Genomic DNA, 22,524 nt, shown 5'->3' with positions numbered 1-22,524 from the left:
TTTAGTGTAAAAATAATTTAATAATAATAACTATTAAAACTGCATTTGAATAATTGTAAACCAATTGTATAGAATTAAACTTACTTTCCTTCAAATCATAACTTAGGCCTAATAAATGGTAATGATCACGTAAATATATAAATATGTATAAAAGGCACCCTTTGACTTATGTTTGTCATGTTTAACCTCTATGATTGGGTTGTGTGGTCCGAAAACTGGACTTCGCCGGTTGGCCATCAACCAACTAGACGAAATCAAAAGTTTATGTCTGTAAGATCAATTTGTCTGTCACATCCTCATACTCATTCTCATACACAAGTCAAACTGACTATCCACCGCCAACACTTTCACAATATTGTGACTGTACTAATATTCATCTGTAACTACAGCCATCAAGGTTCTTAAAACATTAATACAATTTATGCAATTAAACCGTATAATAATATGAACATTTCCCCAACATCAAATTTATAGTCAAATTGCATAAATATTTTCAATAAATCACATAATAAACATAACACCGCAAAAAATCTCAAATTTGCTCAATTATGCAAAAATATAAAATTAACACATGCCACACGATTTGTCTAATAATTATACTTTTAACAAATTACCATAGAAAATGTTTAATAATTCACCTATTTAATTTAATACCAATATAATCATAAAACCTGATTTAATCAAATTCTCGCAGTACAATTTAACTGAGGCATAAGGATATAATTAAATTAACCTAATCAATTTAATTCATACATATTTTAAAGTAAAATATGACATAATTTAGTCCACTTACACTAGCCTTATAGTGCTACCTACGTCGTGCAGATGATGAAATCTCTCCAGTTAAATCCTTGGAGTGTGGAACTGGGACCCGAGAATGATGTTCGTTTTTCAATTTGGCGGAGAAATGTAAGAAAAATTAAGAGAGAGAAAGAGAGAGTGAAGAGAGAGAGAGAGAGAGAGAGAGAGAGAGAGAGAGAGAGAGAGTACGACTAGCAAATGGGGGGTGTTTCTTATATATATTTTATATATTATTATATTATATTATATTATATAAATATATTATTATATTATATTATATTATTTAATTAATTTAATTTAATTTATTCTTTTTTTGCACTTTCATGCATATTATTTTTGGGGTTGTACATTTGACCCTTAGGAGATTTGTCATTATTATGCTTGGCGTGGATCACTCTTGTCATTATAACGCCAATGTAGATCACTCGGATCATTATAAGGTTGGTGTCAATCGCTCTATTCGAGCAATTTACTTGGATAGTAATTGTTTTCATCAATGCTGGGTTTCAGTCTCCCTTTGACTTTTGGCGACTGATATACCCTAAATATATCAATCACCAAAAGTCAAAGGAAGACTGAAACCCAACATTAATGAGAATAGTTACTATCCAAGTCAATTGCTTAGATAAAGCGATTGATGCCAACCCTATAATGATCAGAGTGATTCACGCTGACACTATAACAATTAGGAATGATCTACGCCAATGCTATAATGACAGGAGTGATCCACGCCAAGCGTCATAATGACAAATCTCCTAAGAGTCAAATCTCGCCAATATAAAAGGAGACACTACGTAGAGGTAAATGTATCTCATCCTAATCCATCTTTACTATTGCTTATAATCTCTCTAAAGTAATCTCTTACTTGGGTATCAGAGTGATCTCCCGAAATACACTCCGAGTCCTCCAAGCCACTCTTGTTTCTTCTATTTTTAGGTGATCGAAATCAGAAAGTTCGTAAGAGACCATTTCACATTTTATCCCGCAATAAAAATCATTACTTGGAAGATTAACTATTTGAAAACATCTAAATTTTTCTTACTTCCTAGGGACAGAGACTCGTTTTCATATGCTCTTGTTACAGGATACGTGGATCCTACTTCTAATAATCCAATAAGATCCTGGTTGGTAAGAAAAAAATTTGTCTACCATGTCTCTTACATTAATAATTTATTTAATATTAAAATTTAAAATTAAAACTGTTTCAGCATACACAAGGAAGCATTTTTCTCGGAAAAAAGAATCCAGGAAATCTCATTTAATGTTGTAGGCCTCAAAGCGTATTTCATCCCTATTCTTCTTCCTCTCCACCAGCTGCCTTCCCCGATTCATACTCTCTCTCTCTCTCTCTCTATCTCTCAATGGCGACTTTCGCAAGAAATCGTGGGTTTGCAATAGCCTCAAATCTCCTCAAAACACTAACAAAGTCATCCGATCTTCCCTCAAACTCGAGACATCTAAGTCTCGTCAGCAGTCCAATCAGCAACCACACTGCTAAATGGATGCAGGTACCTCTCTTAAAAAAATTCCATCATTTTTCTACTCCAAGTTAAATGGTAGATGATATCTCCCAATTATTTTCATCTTTTGTGTTCGTAAATTATCGTCTTTGAAAAGAAATAATCACGAATAATTTTTAGCTATAATTCTGACTGAAATCTCCGTATCTTAGGGTTTTTTTTTTTTTTTTTTCTAGATTGAGAACTGAAATCTAATGATTTGATTAACATATTCTGCCATTCTTTCAACTCGAACAAAACAATTATTTTTATTCTTTTCATCTTCCTTATCCGTTATCTTCTTTTAATAATCGCAGTTCTACTTTCTCTTTAGTCGGGAAACTTTTTGGAAGAACATAGTTGCATAATCATTTTCGTTAGTTTTAGTGTGGATTGTGTGTGGGTGTGTTTTTGCAAGTTTAATTAATCCAAATACATTGAATTTTTTTTTTTTTTTCATGTGGAAACAAGCAGAGCATTTGTGAAATCTCAGAAATATTGAAAATGAATTGGTTAGTGGATTAAATTCTTTTTTTTTTTTTTTTTGGGATTATTAAAGAGTTGGAAAGGATCATTAATGGGCAATGGGGCATCAAGGGGCTGCCAACTGCCAAGCCATGTACAAAATCATTGGCATGAATGGATTGCATATCAACAAAATAAGCACTTGCTGATTGACATGAGCTCTTGATGCTGAATCAAAATTAAGCACTGGTTGATTTTGTTTGCTTATGGCCCAAAGAAAATGGCAAATATTAGTTAGGATTGGATTGAAGATAGTTTATATGCTATTAAGCAAAGGGCAACTGTTGTGAGAGCAGTAAGTTTGTAATAATTGATGAATTTTTGAGTGAGTGAACATAGTATGAGTGTTTGGCCTACCCATAAGGATAACTGTTTAGTGTATAATTTTTTTCTTAGATATTTATAGATTTGTTGATGGAAATTTTATTTATTTAGAGACTAATTTCAATTGATCATTAGAGCAAAGTATCTTAACAATCTTCTAGGAAATTCACTTTTTCTCCCCTTCCAAATTTACGGTTGTTAATTGTATAGTCTTGACTATGGTAATCTTACAAGTAAGATACAATGAACATTGTTGAGGATACTTTGCCTTAATCTAAGGCTTGTCATATGTGACATTAATTGACCCTTAATTCTAGGAGATTCTTTTGTATATGCTTTCCATTTATTTGTCCTCTAATTGATATGTAATTATTTCATGCAATTTGTAATTCAGTATAAATGGAAAATACTCACCTCTTTAGAAGTGTGGTGGTTTCATCAAACCTTCTCATGGTATTAGAGCCAAATTGGATGAGCATCCCCTATCCGATCCCTTCATCCTCCCTCCCAATGGCTTCCAAAACCTTCCCCACCCTTCTCCCTTTAAACACCTTAATTCACATGGTCACCATCAAACTTTCTTCCACCAACTATCTCCTATGGAAGAGCCAACTCCTTCCCCTTCTTGCGAGCCAAGATTTATTAGGCTATGTTGATGGAACCATTGTGCTGCCACCTAGGCTTGAACTTGCCAACTCTCACACACCAAATGACAAACACTTGGCGTGGAAAGCTGCTGATCAACGGCTCCTCCTTTCCTCTCACCGAGGAGGCCATGGTAGAGGTTGTTGGCTCCACCGCATGCGAGGCCTAGCTCGCCTTGGAGAATACTTTCAGCCACCCTTCGAACGCCCGCGAAATCTGCCTCAAAGACGATCTCCAGCTGATGAAGCGTGATACCAAACTTGTTGCCACCTACGCCTGAGCTTTCAAGGCCCTCTGTGACCAATTCCATGCGATTGGTCAGCCTATTGATGACACCGATAAGGTGCACTGGTTCCTCCACGGTCTCGGCGCCAATTTCACGAGCTTCTCCACTGCACAAATGGCGCTCACGCCTCTTGCTTGTTTTGTAAGATTTAGTTTCCAAAGCTGAGAGCTTTGAGCTCTTCCAGAACTTGAGACTACTGCTCCTCTAGTTACAGCGTTCACCGCCGCAAATCATGGTCCTAAGCGGTCAAACCAGCGAATCTCCTTTCGCAACTCCCATGGCCGAACTAGTGGCCATGGCCATAACTCTGCAAATCGAGGCCAAACCCACTCTGGTCAAGGGCGCTGCCCTCCCCGCTGCCAAATATGTCGCCTTGATGGCCATTTTTCCGATCGGTGCAACCAACGGTATGCACGTAGTGAGTCCAAGGCTCATCTTGCCGAGGCTTTCACCGGTTCATGCTCTCTAAATGGACCTAAGGCCTCTGATTGGTTATTGGACACTGGGGCTTCAACCCATATGTCCAATGACCCATCCATTTTGGATCAGTCCACTCAATACACAATTAAGGACTCAGTAATTGTTGGGAATGATGCCTCCTTACCCATTACACATACTGGTATCCTCTCTCCTGTCACAAATATTCATTTATTAGATGTCTTGGTTGTTCTTCATCTCACCAAAAATCTTCTTTCAATTAGTAAATTAATGTCTGATTTTCCTTTATCTGTTACATTTACTAATAATCTTTTCACTGTTCAACATCGTCAAACAGGAAGGGTGGTGACAACCGGTTAGAGAGATGGAGGCTTATATGTGATGGAGCGTGGCAACTTTGCTTTTATTTCTGTCCTTAAGAATAAATCTTTACATGTTTCCTATGATTTATGGCATGCTCGCCTTGTACATGTGAATCATTTTGTTATTTCTTATTTAAATAAACAAGGACATCTTTATCTTACATCCTTATTGCCCTCTCCAACATTTTGTCGTACATGTCAACTTGTGAAAAATCATTGTTCGCCTTATTCACGTAATGAACATAGGTCATCTCATGTGTTAGATCTTATTCATTGCGACATATATGGCCCTTCCCCTGTCAAATCAAATTTGGGATTCACCTATTACGTTCTCTTCATTGATGATTATTCACGGTTCACTTGGCTTTATCATTTGAAATTCAAATATGACTTTTATGATGTTTTCACTCAATTTCAAAAATTTGTGGAAAATCAATATTCTGCTCGTATAAAAAATTTTCAAAGGGATGGTGGGGCCAAATTTACTAGCACTTACTTCAAAGCTCATCTCCGTACCTCTAACATTCACCATCAACTATCCTGTCTATATACACCCACCCAAAATGGTCGTGCTAAACGAAAACAATGCCATGTGACTGAGACCTGCTTGACCCTTCTTTTCCGCTCTCACCTCTCTCCTCGCTTCTGGGTTGACGCATTCAACACCGTAGCTTACATCATCATCCGTTTGCCCACACCACTTCTTGGAGGTAAGTCACCGTTTGAGCTTTTATATGGTTCATCTCCGAATTATGAAAATTTTCACCCCTTTGGTTGTTGTGTTTATCCTTGTGTACGTGATTATATGCCTAATAAATTTTCTCCTCTCAGTATTCCCTGCATTTTTTTGGGTTACAGTCTCTCTTATAAAAGGTTTCGTTGCCTTGATCCCATTACCTCACGGCTCTATATCACTCGACATGCTCAATTTGATGAAAATCATTTTCCTTTCATCAACACCTCTCAAGCTCAACCCCTTTCCTTACAACTTTTATTTTTCATTTCTAAAATTTTTAATTACAAAATCACACCGTATTTTCTAATTTTTCAAATGTTATATAAGAATACAAAATTTTAAAAAACAACAAATAATATTTTAAAAAATTTCCTAACAAAAAATTAGAAGATTAAAAAACAAGGTAACTTATTTAAATTATTTTTAAAAATAAAAATAAAACAAGTTTCCACAAGTGAACAGTTTCAAAAAAAAATTTATTTTCTTGTTTTTTACACAAATACCACAAAACGAGAAAAATAAAATGAATTTTTAATAATTCTTTAAAAACTAAAAATAAAAAATAAAAAAACTATTTTCAACCAAAAAACCATTTTCACATGCCAATGACATGAATGGTTGGCTGATATAGAGTCGACAGGTGATGGGATCAAGGCAACGAAACCCTTTATAAGAGGGACTGTAACCCAAAAAAAATGCAGGGAATACTGCGAGGAGAAAATTTGTTAAGCATATAGTCACACAAACAAGGATAAACACGACAACCAAAGGGATGAAAATTTTCATAATTCGGAGAGGAACCATATAAAAGCTCAAACGGTGACTTAGAAAGGTGAGTGGAAAAGAATGGCCAAGCCGGTCTCAGTCACATGAGAGTGTTTTCGTTTAGCGTGACCATTTTGGGTGGGTGTATATGTATAGTAAAGTTGATGGTGAATGCCGGAGGAACGAAGATGAGCTTTGAAGCAAGTGCTAGTAAATTCGGCCCCACCATCACTTTGAATAATTTTGATATGAGCAGAATATTGATTTTCCGCAAATTTTTGAAATTGAGTGAAAACATCATAAAAGTCAGATTTGAATTTCAAAGGATAAAGTCAAGCAAACTGTGAATAATCATCAATGAAGAGAACGTAATAGGTGAATCCCAAATTTGATTTTACGGGGGAAGGGCCCCATATGTTGCAATGAATAAGATCTAACACATGAGACGACCTATGTTTGACAGGTGAATCAAGCAAACGATGATTTTTCGCAAGTTGACATGTACTACACAATGTTGGAGAGGACAATAAAGGTGTCCTTGTTTATTTAAATAAGAAATAACAGAATGCAGTCAATGCTTAAATTTAAAATTAAGAAAACATCCCCCTTACCATGTGGGTTTGGAAATGCATTCTATGATCTCATTTTTGGCTATTGTTCTCTATCTGCATGATTTTCTACCACTTTTGTTCTTAACTAATATTTTATTACCTTCTCCCTTGTAAATGGATATTCATTTGACAAGGCATTGTTACTGGTTGGTAGCCAGAGAAGGGGGATATCTGGTTGGGTATGTGAGAGAAGGGGAAAGGATGATGACACAATGGCATGGACATTTGGAACTGAGAACTTAGAAAGAAAAGAGAACTAGAGGAGGAAAAAGAAGAAGAAGAGGAGGAGAGAAAGATCATGTGAGAGACTGAGGGGAGCGGGGGACAATCAGTTAAATTCAATTAAAAAATAACCAACTTGACTAAAATTTGTACAACATGCTAAGATATGGGATGACTAAATTTAAGGAAAATACAAACAAACCCCTAAATGCACAGATTTATGAACACCCCCCCGCCACATAGGACAACTCTAATTAGTTTACTAAACCAAACATGTGTTTCCTTGGCACCCAAGACACCTTAGACCCAACAGAGGACCCTTTTTCCTGGTATTGGCCTCCAAAGAGAGTCAAATCAATCCATCCAATGGCAGAGATTGTTTGATTGAAGCTCTTCTATGCTTCAACCATTTGCCGGGGCTCTATATTCTGATTCAGAAATACATCTTGGTGCAACTAGCTGACTTCTTAAGTCTTTAGTCCAATCATCATCTATATACCCTGCAACCTGAGTATGACCATGATTCCGATGCAGTAAACCACAACTTGGCACCTTTGAGATACTTCTCTATACACACAATGACACAATAGTATCCCAATGACTTGAATGAGCCAAGCTCCTGCTTAATATTGAATCTCATTTTAATAGAAGTACAGGCCTAAAAATATAAAAGCTGAGAGAATTTGGCTTCTCTTTGTGATGCTGTTTTCAAGATGTCAACCGAGACTGGGCATGTTTATTAAATTGATTTTTTCTTTTCCCCTTCATTTTCATGAGTGAGGACTTCTGGTCTCCTCTATTTTATCTATCCCTGCTTTCTAGCTCAATAAAGCCTCTTTTTCTATCAAAAAATAAAATAAAATGCCAAAGCTGAGCTTGGCTTTGCTCAATTACAGTCCGAGTCTTGCATAAATTTTTTTTTTTTTTTTTGGTAAAAAAACTGAATGGCAATTTAGTATTATATATATGGTGCACTTGGAAAAATAACTTGAGCCTAAGCTTTTGGGCCATGCCACTTGTGCATGTGTCTTGAGCCTTCTGTGGCTATGGTCATGACATCTTGTTTATGCATTAAATAACCATTTTAGAATTGGATTTTTCCCCTATTTTTTCAATGGATAAACCTATGGCCTTCATTAACCCTTTAAACACAGCGTTATCCGTGTCTAAGCTCAGGCCCTAGAAGGGAAGTGTGATGTTTAGCTATGGAAACTGTGGCAATTATGGTCTCTATGGTTTAATTGGACACCCATATCCTTTCCTGCTGAATCACCATGATTGAAATGGCGGGCTTATTCATCCTGAAACTCTTGCTTATATTACTTGTCTCCTGTTCTAGTGGATCATAGATGTAACAATTACTCCATCTCTCAACAAAAGCTTGAGATGCTCGACTGTTTTCTACTTCTGCTTCACATGAATTTTGATTTCATGTCATTCAGTATCAATTTTAGGATATCATCTCTGGAGGTTTGTGTTTGTTTTGGAGTAGCTTGCTGTAAACAGCTAGAGTATATTAGTATCTTTATTTTCAATAAAATAACATAATGAAATTAGAATGAGGCCAGATCCGTTGCTTGAATTTGAAGCCTAAGGCGTGCTTTTCCTTTTATTTTAAAAAATTTTATGTATTCATTTATTGTGCCCATGCTATAGCTCAGTCATGTAAGTGTTTTTGCATTCCTGTGATTATGTGGTTGGTGACTTCTTTGGTCATATTAATAGTTCTCCTTTTTTGTTTGTAAAAGGTTGCATGTGAAAGTCTAAAGCATTTCATTGATCTTATCACTGAAATAAATTGCACAAGTCAATATGCTACTGATCAGCTCAAATTCAAGTATAAGGGTAGCAAGAATTAGAGTGAAACACATGTTGGTGGTCAGGAACAATTTTGAATTGTTGGAGTAAATCTGCTTCCCAATATTCTAATAATAAAATTAGTTGTACAAGTCAAGCCCCACCACATGGGTTTCGGTACATGAATCCTCTTCTGCAATTCTGAACAATCTAGGCAATTTACTTAGAAAGTTGAAATTTGTACTCACATCTTGGGCCAAGTTACTGTAGGTCTACCCCCCCCCCCCCCCCCTCCAAAAAAAAAAAAAAAAACCTTAACAATTACTAACTCACCTCACCTCACCTCATTGGAGCATTATTTTGTAAACGTTGTGAGCCCCCAATTATTTAACACCCTTGATGGATCCTGTTAATGGGCAGGTCCAAATTCTTAATCTTAAATCACAGAAGTAGAGCATGGGGAAGGTGGATTTTCACCCCTTTGCTAATGAAGACCTAATCTTTTCACCAGTACTCCTAGACGTGTGTGGAACAGATAAAGCTTCGAAGCAAATTCAGGATGCTATTCACTTGGTTTTGAAGCAGGTTCAAGCCAACAAAGACGATAAAACCACCAGTTCAGATTGGTTGATGATTCTGGTTTTTAGAAGGACTAAAAGCTGGCGTGGACAAGAATAATGGAGAAGATGTCAGTTTTGGGGGATCCCTCGAGGGGGTGAGACCTGATGTTTCAGGTTTCAAGTCTGATAAATCCAAGGGTCATAAGGTTTATGCTCGTTGGAACGTGGTTTTGATGGGTGTGGAAATGAGGAAGTCAAATGAAAAGAAGAGAGAGAACTTTGGTGTGACAATGCCAATTGTCTAAATATTAAGGAGAGATTTAAAGGAGAATTAAGTTTGTAGCATAGTTTTAAATCACGGTAGCAGGTAGTGTAACGTAATGGTAATGGGTGTAACGGGAAGCGAAAGTAGCAGATGTTACGTAACGGGAAGCAGGTTTAGCAGCCTTGAATTTTTTTCAAACACTCACAACCTTGTGCATATTAGTGTATTTGCATGTTTTAAGCTTTTAGCCCTTCTTAAAAAGAGTTTTAGTGTATTTTGGATCCTCTAATTCAACTAAGTTGTTTGGTAAGGGCAAGAGATTTACATTTGTTGTAAACTACCATTGAAAGAAAAATCACGCCTGTAGTAGACGTTATGGAATGTGATTGTTATGTAAAGACCACAATGGCTGTTATGTAACTGCTACAGGATTGTTATGGCAAAAAAAAATATTTTTTACTTTTTCTTCTCACTTTTGTTTTGTCCTACTTTCATAAATCATTCTCAATATACAATGGGGGGATATAGGGAAAAAGATTATAATGAGGATGATAATCATACAAAATTTACTACTCACAAGAAATGCATTAATAACAATTTGATAATACGAATTTGTTAAGAAAATATTTTATTTTGATGATATTAGCAATTTGATATTTATGTTCTATAATTTTCATCTTCAACCTTCTTTTCTAATTATTGTATTATTTGTCTTATTCATGTCTTATGTGCTTAATTGATTAATATTGTTTACTGTATTTTATTAATTAATATCACACGTAAGAATAATGAAAAAGTATAAATACACACACATAATTTTTCTGTCAATGGTGGTTTAAGACAAATTTAAATTTCTTGCCTTTACCAAAAAATTTAGTTAGATGAACTAACGGATTCAAAATACACTAAAACTTTCTTAGAAGGGTTAAAAGCTTAAAACATGCAAATACATTGATATGCATAAGGTTGTGCATGCTTGAAAAAAATTCATGGCTGTTACACCCGCTTCCTGTTATTTAACATCCACTGCTCCTGTTTCCCGCTACACCTATTACCGTTATGCGACACTACCAGCCTACCACATTTTGAAACCATGCATTACGTAATGATCGCCGTTATTTAAAACCATGGTGTGTGGAGTATTGTGGAAGATCTACATGCTGAGGACAAGGTTTTATCTAGTGATGGGGCTAGCAAGTGAAAGAGGTTTAAAAATAATAATGAGGCAGTAGCTTTTGGATGGGATTTGGGAACGGAATGGATTTGTTTTCTATTCTTGTGATGTACTAGGGGATTTATCATTTGTACATCCATCCCATCAGAAGGATTGGAGGGGGTTTCTATTTTTGAAGATGGATTGGTTAATAAACTATAGGGTCTGGATGGAATTCTAGCTACAACCATGGAGGAGATTCCTGGGAAGGATTTAGAAGCTCAAGATCTATTGGATAAAATGGAATTAAAAATGTGTGATCCTGCACGGTGATAAAAATAAAGTGAAGAAGGGTGAGAGGGAATTAGCGAAGTTGAAGAACTTGGTGAAATGCGATGGAAAGGGATTGAAAAAGGATTTTTCGTGGTTTTTTGTTTTTGTTTTCTTTCTTTTTATTTTGTTTTGTTTTTGTTTTTACATTTTGGGCTTCCTGTCCCCTGTAGCTGTAATTTCTCTTATCTTGGTCTAATACGTCTTCATTTTTTATGTATATTGATATGTGCTAATATATACGTATGTATATGTGTGTATAAATATAAATCAGTCTTCCCTTATTTTATCTTCTACATGTTAAGCTCACCATGGATGTGTTCATTCATTGTATCTTTTAGAGCAAAACAACAACTCCATCTTTTTTATTTTATGGGTGAGAAGCAAGCAGCTTCATCACCAATGAGAGATGAAAGGCAAATAGCCTTGCATAGAGAATATGTTCTACAAAACAACTCAATTACTAATTACATTCAGCTGAAGCTGAGTTTAGCATCAATAGAGATCTGTTGTATTTATGCATTCTCATAGAGGGTATGTTGCATTAGAATTCATAGAGAACATATCCTACTAACTCCTCCGACTTAGCATTTCTTATTTATGCAATCTTTACTTTTTGGACATGTTCTTTAATTGCTCAACATTTTGATCCATAGAGGATAGTTGGTCCTATAGTCGCCCTAACTTTCCTTTTAATTTTAAGGGCATGCGCCCAAAACACTTCTTATAGCCAACTATTGCTTCGTCAGTTTCTCCTTTAACTTGCATAATAGATCTAAGGTATAAAATATGCTAGTGCTGAGAATTCTTGATCAAGTGCAATATTTTCTCCATTAGAATGTTTAGTTGCATTTCATGTATTTTGTTTTGCTTCTAATTTTCTTAAAACTTTTAAATTCCAAAGTGTCTCTCCATAATTTTAAATTAGATTATTATCCACTTTGTCTCATCAATCAAGACAATGTCATTTGTAAACAAAGGCACCATGGAGCCTCATTTTCAATATGTTTAATAACTAAAGCAAAAAGAGGACTCTAGTCAGACCTTTGATGTACACCTATTTTGTAATTGAAAATTTCCTAGACTCTCTGCCCTTCACACGTAGTCTTAATGCTAGTATTTAGCCCACTGGTCTCTAGCTTGGGTAGTAAAGGAGGGTTGTATTGCATCGCTGACAGCCGATGTAAAACTTTTGGAATTTCTATGATATGAAAGCAAGAAATAGTGACCATAAATTCCAAGAGTGGAAACCAATTAGCGAAAATGTAAATTATGCTTTACAACTTGACTTATTTACAGTTTGTAGCACGTTTTTGTTTGTGGGAGCAGAATTTGAGAATATCCTTTCTGCTATATGTGTGCAAATAGGAGCCTCCTCCTTTTTCTAGCCTTGGCCAGATTATGGATTTGAAGAATTTCATTGAAAATCAGAAGCAAAATGATGAAAGCCCTTTGTTGATTGGACAGAAATTCCAAATGAAATTAGACTGCATTTTATAGCAGCTATTTCTTATCACTAACAATTAGCATGCATGCTGCCTCTATTGCAGATTGAAATGTTTTATGCTGTTTGAAATCTATGTCCATTGTGTACGCATTAAGGCTAAAATTCTGCCATTTGAAATGTGTGCCATGAAAAGTTCTTTTGTTTGGATACACTTCCAGGATTTAATCCTAAACTCTACAAAGCAATATTGAGCATTGCCTTTTGCACTGTTGATAGGATACAAGTAAGAAATCTCCAATGGAGTTGATCAATGAAGTTCCGCCCATCAAGGTTGAAGGCAGGATTGTTGCCTGTGAAGGAGGTAGGTTTGTCCAATCTGTTTGACTTGTTCTATTTAGAAACATCTGTCTGGAACTATACTATGTGAATAAAGCACTTCTCCAAGCTAATCTCCTCCGCAGAGAGGAACAGCCTATATTTGCCTGTGTACGTAATTTTTATTTATATATTTTTCATGTGTAATCTTTCAACCATATATAGCATTCTCTGCTTGCAGATAACGATCCTGCACTTGGACACCCAATTGAGTTCATATGCCTCGACCGTGAAGAGCCGGCTGTGTGCAAATATTGTGGCCTGCGCTTTGTGCAGGATCATGGCAGCCATCATCACTAGGATTTAGGTGCCGAATTTTCTTACCTAGGATGAGTCTTTCAAGCTATCGCTGGGGGATGATCCATGTGTTACCCTTGTTTGTTGGGTCTATTTGTAGAATCATGGTCCCTCCAACAATGCTTCCATGCCTTGATTTGCTGCACAATAAGGATTTAGCATTTTGTTTAAATTGTTTTCTAATCCAAACTTGGAAGATAATATATGAACAAAGTTTGGATTGCTCGTCTTCGTATCAGCTCGACTTGTGACAATCCTGGTTGTAAACTGCTTCTGTTCTGTTCTGCTCTGTTTTTAGGTTTATGTTGGGGAAGAAGCATTCACCCCAATTTGTGCATCCTCAAGGGGGTTTGCAACTCGAACAATTTAAAGCCAGTGAGAGGCTTTTCAAAAAGGTGACGTGGTTCCACCAGATTCCAGTGCCATATAATCAGATAGATGGGATGGTTTATGGATCACGAGGACAGCTTACAGCCTGTTTTGTTTTAGAGAACATTTTTTTAATTTTTTGAAAAATTATAAATATTTTGACTTATTTTAAAATTATTAAGACTCATTAAAAAAATAAAAATAAGCAATTTGGTTGACTGTGAACAATAAATTTTTTTATTTTTTATTTTTAAAATTTAAAATAATCACAAAAAAGTTACTTTGTTTTCTATATTTTTAAAATTTATGTGAGATATTGTTTGAAATTTTGGATTTTACAATTTGAGTTTCAATGTGCGAATTTAAAGGAACTTTTACACAACTCATACAAATTAAAATCTAATATTCAAATTACATACTAATTAAAAGACACTTTCTAACTTAATACTTAAAAATTTAAAAACAAGTGGCATTCTTATTATCATTTTGAAAATAAAAAGAAAAAATAGAACCATATTTGCTCAAGCGAATAGTTTCTGAACCGTTTCTTACTAATTTATTTCTTATTTTTTAACCATTTTTTGAAAAATTAAAATAAAAAATAAAAATTATTTTCCCCCCAAACGGGCCCTTAATGATCTCAATCAAAAGATGCACATGTTCCAATCACTTGAAGGGGGCAAGAGTTAACAGGCAATACACAAAATTGTTCACTGCATTTGAGTGAGGGAGAGGGCGAGAGGAACAAAAAATTATAAATACTTTATGATCATAACTAGAATTTAAAATAAATGGAACATTAAATAATGCACCAAAATTCCCCCATAAGAAATTGCAGGGGAAAATAATGATAACAACATCATGATAAAACACATGCAAAACCCCGCTAATTTTCCCCTCATGGGAAAAAATTTCTCATAATCATAAAACTAAAAGGGGGCACCGTCAAGTGTTTCCTCCCTCTGCAGCAGCAAGTTTCCTTCTCTGTTGGTGTTCCGCAACCTTATAATCTACAACCTCGCGAAACATTTTTGGGTCAAGCACACAGTTCTCGCTACCATAAACGGTAGCTTGGACACCAGCCATCAATTTTGCAATCTCTCTGCCAGAGAATCCATCAGTTTTAGCTGCTGCTTCCCTTAGAACATCATCAGTTAATCCCTTAATCTCTATCTTCTGTTGCTGTCTCTGGAACAATTGTGAGAAGAAGCCAGGTTTACGGGCTCCAGCTTGAGCTATGTATTTGTCCAGATAAAGCTTCAAAAGCTTGAAGCGTTCGTCTTCCCCGGGCAAAGGGAACTCCAAAACTTCATCAACACGGTCTGCCACAGCTGAATCAAGATCTCCAGGACGGTTTGTAGCAAGTGCAAGGACTATGTCCTTGGACTGATCACCAGTGCGGAAAAGGAGGGCATTGAGAGCACTTCTTTGGGCTTCACTCATATAGGTTTTGTTCCGCCTACACAATTAAAGAACAAACCACACATGAACTATAATCGCAACCCTTAAACATCCTGGATATTGTCCAAGAGATATGAGTCAACCTAATAAGGTAATAGCCAAAGCCAAACCCCTTCAAATAAGTCCCATGCTAAACTGGCTAATTAGGTTGAATCTATGAAATGATCAAGTTATTTTGAAGTAATTGTTGATTGAATAATTTGATTAAGATATCAGGAATTTGATCTTGACCATATCATCCCAATAAGTACTAGATCTCATGCTGCATTCCTTGAGAGAATACCATCAGGTACTTGATTGAAAAGAAAATATCACTTACTCGCACAAAAATGCATCTGCTTCATCAATGAAGAGCAGTAAGCCCTTACGAGACTTTTTAGACCAATCAAACAGTTGATGTATCTTTGTAACTGCCTGTGATCCCAACGGTGCAACATCTCCACCAGTCATCAAAGCATAATCCAATCCCTGAAAGCATTTTTAACATCATATTAAATGAACAGAATGGGAATAGGTACATCTTTGTAAATACATAATCCTAAGGAGCATTTTAAATATATTTTGTACAGAGACAATGGGGGACAGGTATAATTTCTTAAACTATCTTAATGCCAATATGAAAGCACTTGAATGAACCCTACAGCACAAGATATGGCTCTAGCGTTCAAGGAAATAGTTGACCAAAATCCAATTCTAGAGTTTCAGAAGTTGATGGCAACATCAAAAACAAAAACCCCATCCCAACATCAAAAACAAAACCTCATCCAAACATATCATTTCTTGTTTCAACATAATAGTGAACATTCATGAATCAACTCAGTCACACATTCTCTGACCAACATTTGTTTTATCCAAACTCTGAACTGCAAAATCTAAAACAGGAAAGAGAGTAATATAAGATCAACCAAACAGAACTCCGAAATAAGATACTCTACAGAATAAGAGGATAGGATCTCATACAGATTTCCGAGCCAGCTCTCTGGCAGCCATAGTTTTCCCTGTTCCTGGAGGGCCATAGAACAGCATGTTCCGGAATGGCGCTTGATGGGATTTTGTGTTGGCAGTTGCATTAGCCAGCTGCTCAATTCTTTTCTGAAGGGAAGGATGCAAAATCACATCTCCAAATCCATTCCCATTTTTTGAGGCAGACCCCTTATTCATGCTACGTGATGAAGTGCTAAAGTTACGAGAAAACAAGTTTGACCAGGGGTACTTTCCTCTGGAGGACTCCCTGATCAAAGACGGTTGTCCCAATATTCTGTCAACATAGCTCCAAATCACCTTTGCACCTTCCCTGAAACAAACTTGCATAAGCCAGAAGCCACTTGCAATTAGCAACTGATTATAATGATGATTACAATACATACCTTGTTGTATAGATTCCTGCAGCAAGAGCTGTCACTCCACCAACAGCTACAACCAACTTATTTTGATCCGTTAATATAGCCCGCAAACCCCCTGCAATCAAGAGTCTAATTTTTAGAAATATTTCTTAATCTATAAAATGTAAAAATTACCAGATAGAATTTGACAAAGTTACTTATAGATGAGTAGATCTGCTAAAACGCTTGTTATCCTTCTTAGTTCAAGATGAATCTAATATAAGGGTTTTCTACTAGATATGCTACTTAAGTGCTTATTTTAATATGGGATGTTCTTTTTTAACTGGCTAGCAGAATGCCTTTCTTCTCTTATCCTTGCAAGCAGGGCTTGTGTAACCTGTTACTTGGAAGGGTTTCCTTCGGTACTAATAAGAACTTCTCTTGGGCCCGTCTGATGTTGAAAAAGTAGAGAACTTGATTAATGCAGTTCAGTGTTGGCATGTTTTTTCAATAGAAGGTTCAGCACTGGTGTGTTATGCAAACCAAATGAATTCAAGAAATAAATTTCCAAAAAGATACACATGCACACATGATCTAAGAGAGCAACTGCGAGAGAGACACTGATATAGTAGGGAATTCAAATTCTCAATCGGCTGCTCGCTGATTAATTACGCAAACCCAGTACTTATAAATAACTCAAATTCTTAAAACAGTCAAAAAGGATCATGCCCATAAACTTGCATGTCGAAAGTGAAAACATTGAGGTGAATGAACTGCAAAGCTAAAAAATAGGAGGAACAAAATACGCATTTGAGAAAGTGAGATGTAGCACAAAGGCAATGAGGGCTTGAAGTCATTCAAAGGGTTTGGTTATGTGTAATGAAGCATGATGACTAAAACATCAATGTTTGATTAAAGTTGAAGGTATTACAACAAGATGAGGAAAGAATATAGATAGAGGGAATGAGAAAATATTTAGCAAAAATCTGGCCTTGGACAGCGCAGAGTGACATAGAAGGATTCATGTAATGAGTCTCAAGATGCTAGAAATGATTCATGTGGTTAGCCACAATAAGTCATGAAGGATAGCCACAAGAAAGTAGAATGACGCTTACTTGATTGAAGGTTTAAACGTGCTATTGATTTACATCATTAAACACAATTATTGACAAAAAGGTGCACCATAGGTGCAATGAAAAGAAGGAAATTTTGGTTTGAATAGTACATTTAGATATAAAAATAGGTCAAAAAGAAGTTACATGTATCTCTGTCCTTGGAATGGGAACACTAGATGTCAAAAATAACCCTGTTTCAATAACAAACAGGGACCCACAATAGAGACTGGATTTTTTAATTTCAAAAACTTATACAAGAAAAGTGCTGCGTACTGAGTTTCCAAGCCAAGTAAAGTGAGTTCATAGACATGGACATGGACAACCGAGTCCGGAAGCGGCTACAACACCCAGTGAATTGCACCTGTTTCAGAACGCACCACTTAAACATGCATCATATTGTTGTTTTTCTGAGATGGGGTGGGCGCAAAGGGATCAGTAAAAGAGTATCATTAAAATGAGGATGCCAAGATCAAAACAAAATCCCAGATCATCGTAAATGGAGATCAAAACAAAAGCCTAGCCTCTCTCACTCTGTCTCACCCCCACCCCCACTGCCCCCCTGGTGGAAAAGGTACAATCTAGACGAGGACAAGAAGTCCAAAAAGGAAAAACAAAAATTAACAATCGCCAGCCACACTGTCCCATTCCAAGATAAACAAGGTTTTGCATTATCAACCTTGATTGTCTATAATGTTGAACCATCTTACTAAAAACATTTTTTTACGATTAACAAGGTATTGCTGCCAATCCCCTGTGTGACCCATACCTGAGTAAATGGGTAAACACAACTAACATCAGAGTTTCAGAAACCCAAATTCTAAGAAACATAAAAACTTGATAGGGTGAATTAGGTTTTCTTGATATAGGGTGTTGGAGAGTAAGGGCTTCGCGGATAGATGAAGGAAATGGATTTCTATTCTGTTTTTGTTAATGGACAACCTGAAGATTGGTTTACCGTATTTAGAAGGGCTGGACAGAGGGCTATACTTTCCAGTTTTTTGTTCAGTGCTGCTGGCTGATTTAGTAAGTAGGACTATGATGCGTGCACACAAGCTCTGGATTATCCAGGGCCTTAGTGTGGAGAGAACGATTAGAAATTTCCCATATACAATTTGCTAGTTAAACCATTTACAACTTTGGAAGGTGCTTGCCTGTTCAGGTTTTGTGAAAAAAAAAATCAGGGCTTAAATATACCATGGTTAGGAATGATGTTGCTGGAGCTGTTGTGTGGTGAGGGTGATTGAAGAGTCCAATATGACAGCTGCTTGTTTTGTACAATGTTAGTCATTATCTTAGTTCAGTCTTTAGTCAAGGCATAATCTTACGCCTATCCCCTTCTCTGATTAAAAACTAAAAGGAAAATTTCACTGAGATAAAGAAAAGATACATCGATGCAATTAAAACAAAAAATAAGGAATCCTCCTAAATCATAAAAACAGGCAAAAAAACAAAGAGAGAGAGAAAGGACAATACAACATCAGTGATGTATTTGCAATCCAGTCACCCTAGAGGTCTGAATCTGAAAAACATATCCCCTTGAAACACCAGGAGAAAGCCCATAGAGATGCTATAAACCCAATTCTGCCTCACAGCAGTGACAAAATCAGAGAGCCCCCTTTGAAGATATTTGCATTTCCAACCACATGCCCCAAAACAAGTCAAAAATTACAGAATGCCACAGTCAACTAGTGTCCTAATTCCTCCCAAAACCTTTGAAAGAGATGCAAAGAATGCATCTAATGACATGAGGCACACCCATATCTCAAAAAAAGGCCCAAACAATCTACTCCACAAATTCCAAGCTGCTGAGCAATGCCAAAAATAGATGGGAATGAGTCTCAATACTATCAAGGCACATAACAAAAGCATTCGGGATGAAAGACTTCCTAGCAGCATATTGTTGGTGTTATTAAGGACTGCAAACAAATAAATATCTTGACTTAGAATTAAATGATACAAAAATATATATATTTGCAAGTAAAAATCCTCAAACCATCCAAACTCTAGATCTTCCCCTTCCCAGAATAAGGCTAAAAAGCATCTAACAAACTAGACAGTGAAAGAAAGATGACAGTGAAAGAAAGATCAACTGCATCCCAATTGTTAAGATTCCTTCAAAACTGAAATTCCAGCAAAAGGATCCACCTTCTAAAACCATAAAATAAGGATAGGAGCTTCATAAATGTAAAAATTACTGTTATGCTCTAGGTTATGAAATTAATAATAAACATCAACTTTGCATGTGCATAGTACTTAAATTAATTTTATATATATATATATATATTATGTTTGCATTCTTTCAGGAGTTCAATATTGGCGGCATGTGCTGGAATTGGACATAGAGACACATAGCAGGGTCTCGACCAATCCAAGTCTTAGGATGTTTAAGAGAGTTTTGGCTTGGTGGACTTGAATCAGGGTTCATTTAAGGGGGTCCTATCCCTTAGTTTTTTCTTAAGTTGTTTGAGCGCTCTCGTGTCATTTGTGACATGTGTTCTCTTTTATTTCCTCTCATCCTACCCACATGTCATTACCATGCCAATGCATCTTTGAAGGCAGTCAACTGAGGCTTCAACAACCCAAATGGGACTGGGATGTGAGAATTGAGACTTGAGAATGGTGACCAATGGATGGCAACAGTGACACAGCGACAGCTGAGCACTAATTGTTGCACAACACAACACAAGTAACTCCGGTGGGTAAAAACCCTAAAAAACCAAATAGTAAATTTTTCCAAATTCAAAGCCAACCCTTCAAAGTGATTACCAACCATACTCCCAATATTAAAAGAAATATATTTTCCTAAAAAATAACAAAAAGTAAAACTAAATCAAAATAATAAAACCCCCTAAGTTTATGGATCAACAAATATGGCTTCGAGGTTGGACCGACTCTCCACATCAGGCCTCCAGCAGTATTGCAATCAATGAAAAGGGTGCAATGCCAAAGGAAGGATCAATACAACAAATGCAAGTACCTGGAAGCTCACATCCCAAGTTTCTCGTATTTTTCCCATTTAATGATTACAAAATCTGGGCTGGTATTTCTGTTCAATTTTAGGAAGATTTAGGTGGAGAAGTCTACCAAGTCTAATTTCAAAGTTTCAGACTTCAACAACTTTTCATCAGCTCGCAGACTGTTAGTACATAATGCGGCTATTTCCTCTTTTTGCTCATTGTTGGAGGGAACAATTTCTTGGGCTTTTCACTTTAAAAATCTTAATGACAAGGAAATTGATGGCTTTGCTTGCTTGGCAGAGGCTCTTGAATTCTTTATACCTCATTCTAAGTCTAATGCTAGACTTCAGCTGTGGGAAAGTTCTGGTGTTCATTCTTAAAAATATTTCTTGTCTTATTTGTTGAAAATTTATCCTTTTACTTCCTTTCCCTCTGACAAACTCATTTGGAAAGCAGAAGTTCCTTCAGACCAGAAGTCAAGCCTTTCACTTCAGCTTTGGTTCTTCGCAGAATGAAACTAATGATCTCTTACAAGTGAAATGGCTCATGAGGTTCTTAAGTCCAGATATCTCTATGACGTGCCTTCTGCGGAGAATAATGCTCACCTCTTTTCTTCATTGTCAGAGCACAAGGCGTGAATTGGACAATGGGTTTGTTCAGCTACTCTGGAAGATCTTTTTAAGACTAATTTTTGGGACTTGGTAAGGGTAAGAAAAGGAAGATTGTGTGGGAATGTGCTTAGTGCGCTACTCTTTGGATTTACCAGGTTGAAAGGAATGAGAGCGTTGAAAGGAATGAGAGCGATGAGATTTTAGGGGTACTTCATTGAGCGACTGGAGGGGTGTTTTTATGCGATACCTTCCTTCTATTTTTGAAGAATGCCCTGTCCTTTTTTGCATGTCTCTTCTCTCTCTTAATAAAACATTCTTTTCCATAAAGAGAGGATGGGGGAAGAAATTCTAAACCAACAAAATGGCCATAAGTGCCTGCACAAATACGATGAATGATGTGATAGGAGGAAGATATGCAAAAAATGTTAGATCAAAATAATATAATATGGCTTCAATCAACACATGGACACAAACACACATCCATCACTCATATTGTAGCTAGCACCAAGAGGATAGGAAGGATAGACATGTGAGTGGAAGATGGGCACAGGCTCAGGTTGTGCTGAGGGTTTGTAAGTTTCCAAATATGCCCAGTCCCAAGCCTAATAAATTTAGAATAGAAATCTGGGCAGCAGGCTGGCATGTGCCCACCACTGTGTGAATGATATGAAGTTAAGCTACATAATCAGAAGCAAATGGTGGAAAACTTGATGCGCAAATGTGTTGGCACATAAAACCAAAACAACTCATGGCAAATGCACGAAAGTGTTTAGTGTATGATATGATTGAACAATTAAACAGACAAAGCTGGAAAATAATAAAATACTACTGTAACAATCAACAAGACAAACACATTTTAGAGAGGCAATCTAAAACTTTTTTATTATACATTCCTGACACACACAAGTTACAAAAGCACTCTAGACCACAGGGAAATTTTACATTTTCCACCTAGTTCTCTTCTACACTCTAAAATCACCCTTCAAACCCAGAAAACTCTATCCACAAGAAATTTTTATGAATGATGTGGAACCATGATTTGTAAGAAATCAAGTGTGAAAAAGTCAACAATTCCAACAAATCATGGAATTCCACATCACTTATGAATATTCCTAGAGATAGTTTTGCGCGATGAATAGCAAAATTCTTTAAATCCACATCAGCATGCACGGAACTTTTAACCCACGGAGACATTTTCCTTTTTTTTTTCCAATGTCTAGGTGATTTTGTTGTTGTTAAGAGGCATTTGGA

General features: G+C 36.4%; 2 protein-coding genes across 3 annotated transcripts in view; one reads left to right on the top strand and one right to left on the bottom strand.

Annotated features, from left to right (window-relative positions):
• Nucleotides 1-2,003: 2,003 nt before the first annotated feature.
• On the top strand, nt 2,004-13,663 carry LOC131159664 (NADH dehydrogenase [ubiquinone] iron-sulfur protein 6, mitochondrial). The gene is made up of 3 exons (XM_058114737.1): nt 2,004-2,309; nt 13,043-13,127; nt 13,323-13,663. Exons 1-3 carry the CDS (start codon nt 2,163-2,165, stop codon nt 13,439-13,441), a joined length of 351 nt encoding a protein of 116 aa, XP_057970720.1. The 5' UTR covers nt 2,004-2,162; the 3' UTR covers nt 13,442-13,663.
• An 885-nt stretch (nt 13,664-14,548) lies between these two features.
• The window catches only part of LOC131159663 (uncharacterized), a 28,731-nt gene continuing 20,755 nt past the window's right edge, over nt 14,549-22,524 (bottom strand). For both annotated transcript variants that reach the window (XM_058114735.1, XM_058114734.1), the window contains exons 5-8: nt 16,636-16,726; nt 16,229-16,562; nt 15,588-15,736; nt 14,549-15,266 (exon numbers count right to left, since the gene is read on the bottom strand). In XM_058114735.1, the coding sequence (XP_057970718.1) occupies nt 14,753-15,266; nt 15,588-15,736; nt 16,229-16,562; nt 16,636-16,726 (1,088 nt within the window). In that variant the 3' untranslated portion in view covers nt 14,549-14,752. The remainder of the gene's footprint in view (nt 15,267-15,587; nt 15,737-16,228; nt 16,563-16,635; nt 16,727-22,524) is intronic.

Source organism: Malania oleifera, chromosome 7 (assembly GCF_029873635.1).
Source record: "Malania oleifera isolate guangnan ecotype guangnan chromosome 7, ASM2987363v1, whole genome shotgun sequence".
In the NCBI taxonomy this organism is placed as follows: Eukaryota; Viridiplantae; Streptophyta; class Magnoliopsida; order Santalales; family Ximeniaceae; genus Malania; species Malania oleifera.
Note: the sequence above shows the minus strand (reverse complement) of the source record. Positions and strands in the feature narration are given on the sequence as shown.

What these genes read in the sequence shown, in the direction of transcription:
- LOC131159664 (XM_058114737.1), top strand. Translation starts at nt 2,163, where the DNA reads ATGGCGACTTTCGCAAGAAATCGTGGGTTTGCAATAGCCTCAAATCTC. An exon ending in ACACTGCTAAATGGATGCAG is followed by an intron (nt 2,310 to 13,042) that starts GTACCTCTCTTA and finishes CACTGTTGATAG; the next exon opens with GATACAAGTAAGAAATCTCC. An exon ending in GATTGTTGCCTGTGAAGGAG is followed by an intron (nt 13,128 to 13,322) that starts GTAGGTTTGTCC and finishes CTCTGCTTGCAG; the next exon opens with ATAACGATCCTGCACTTGGA.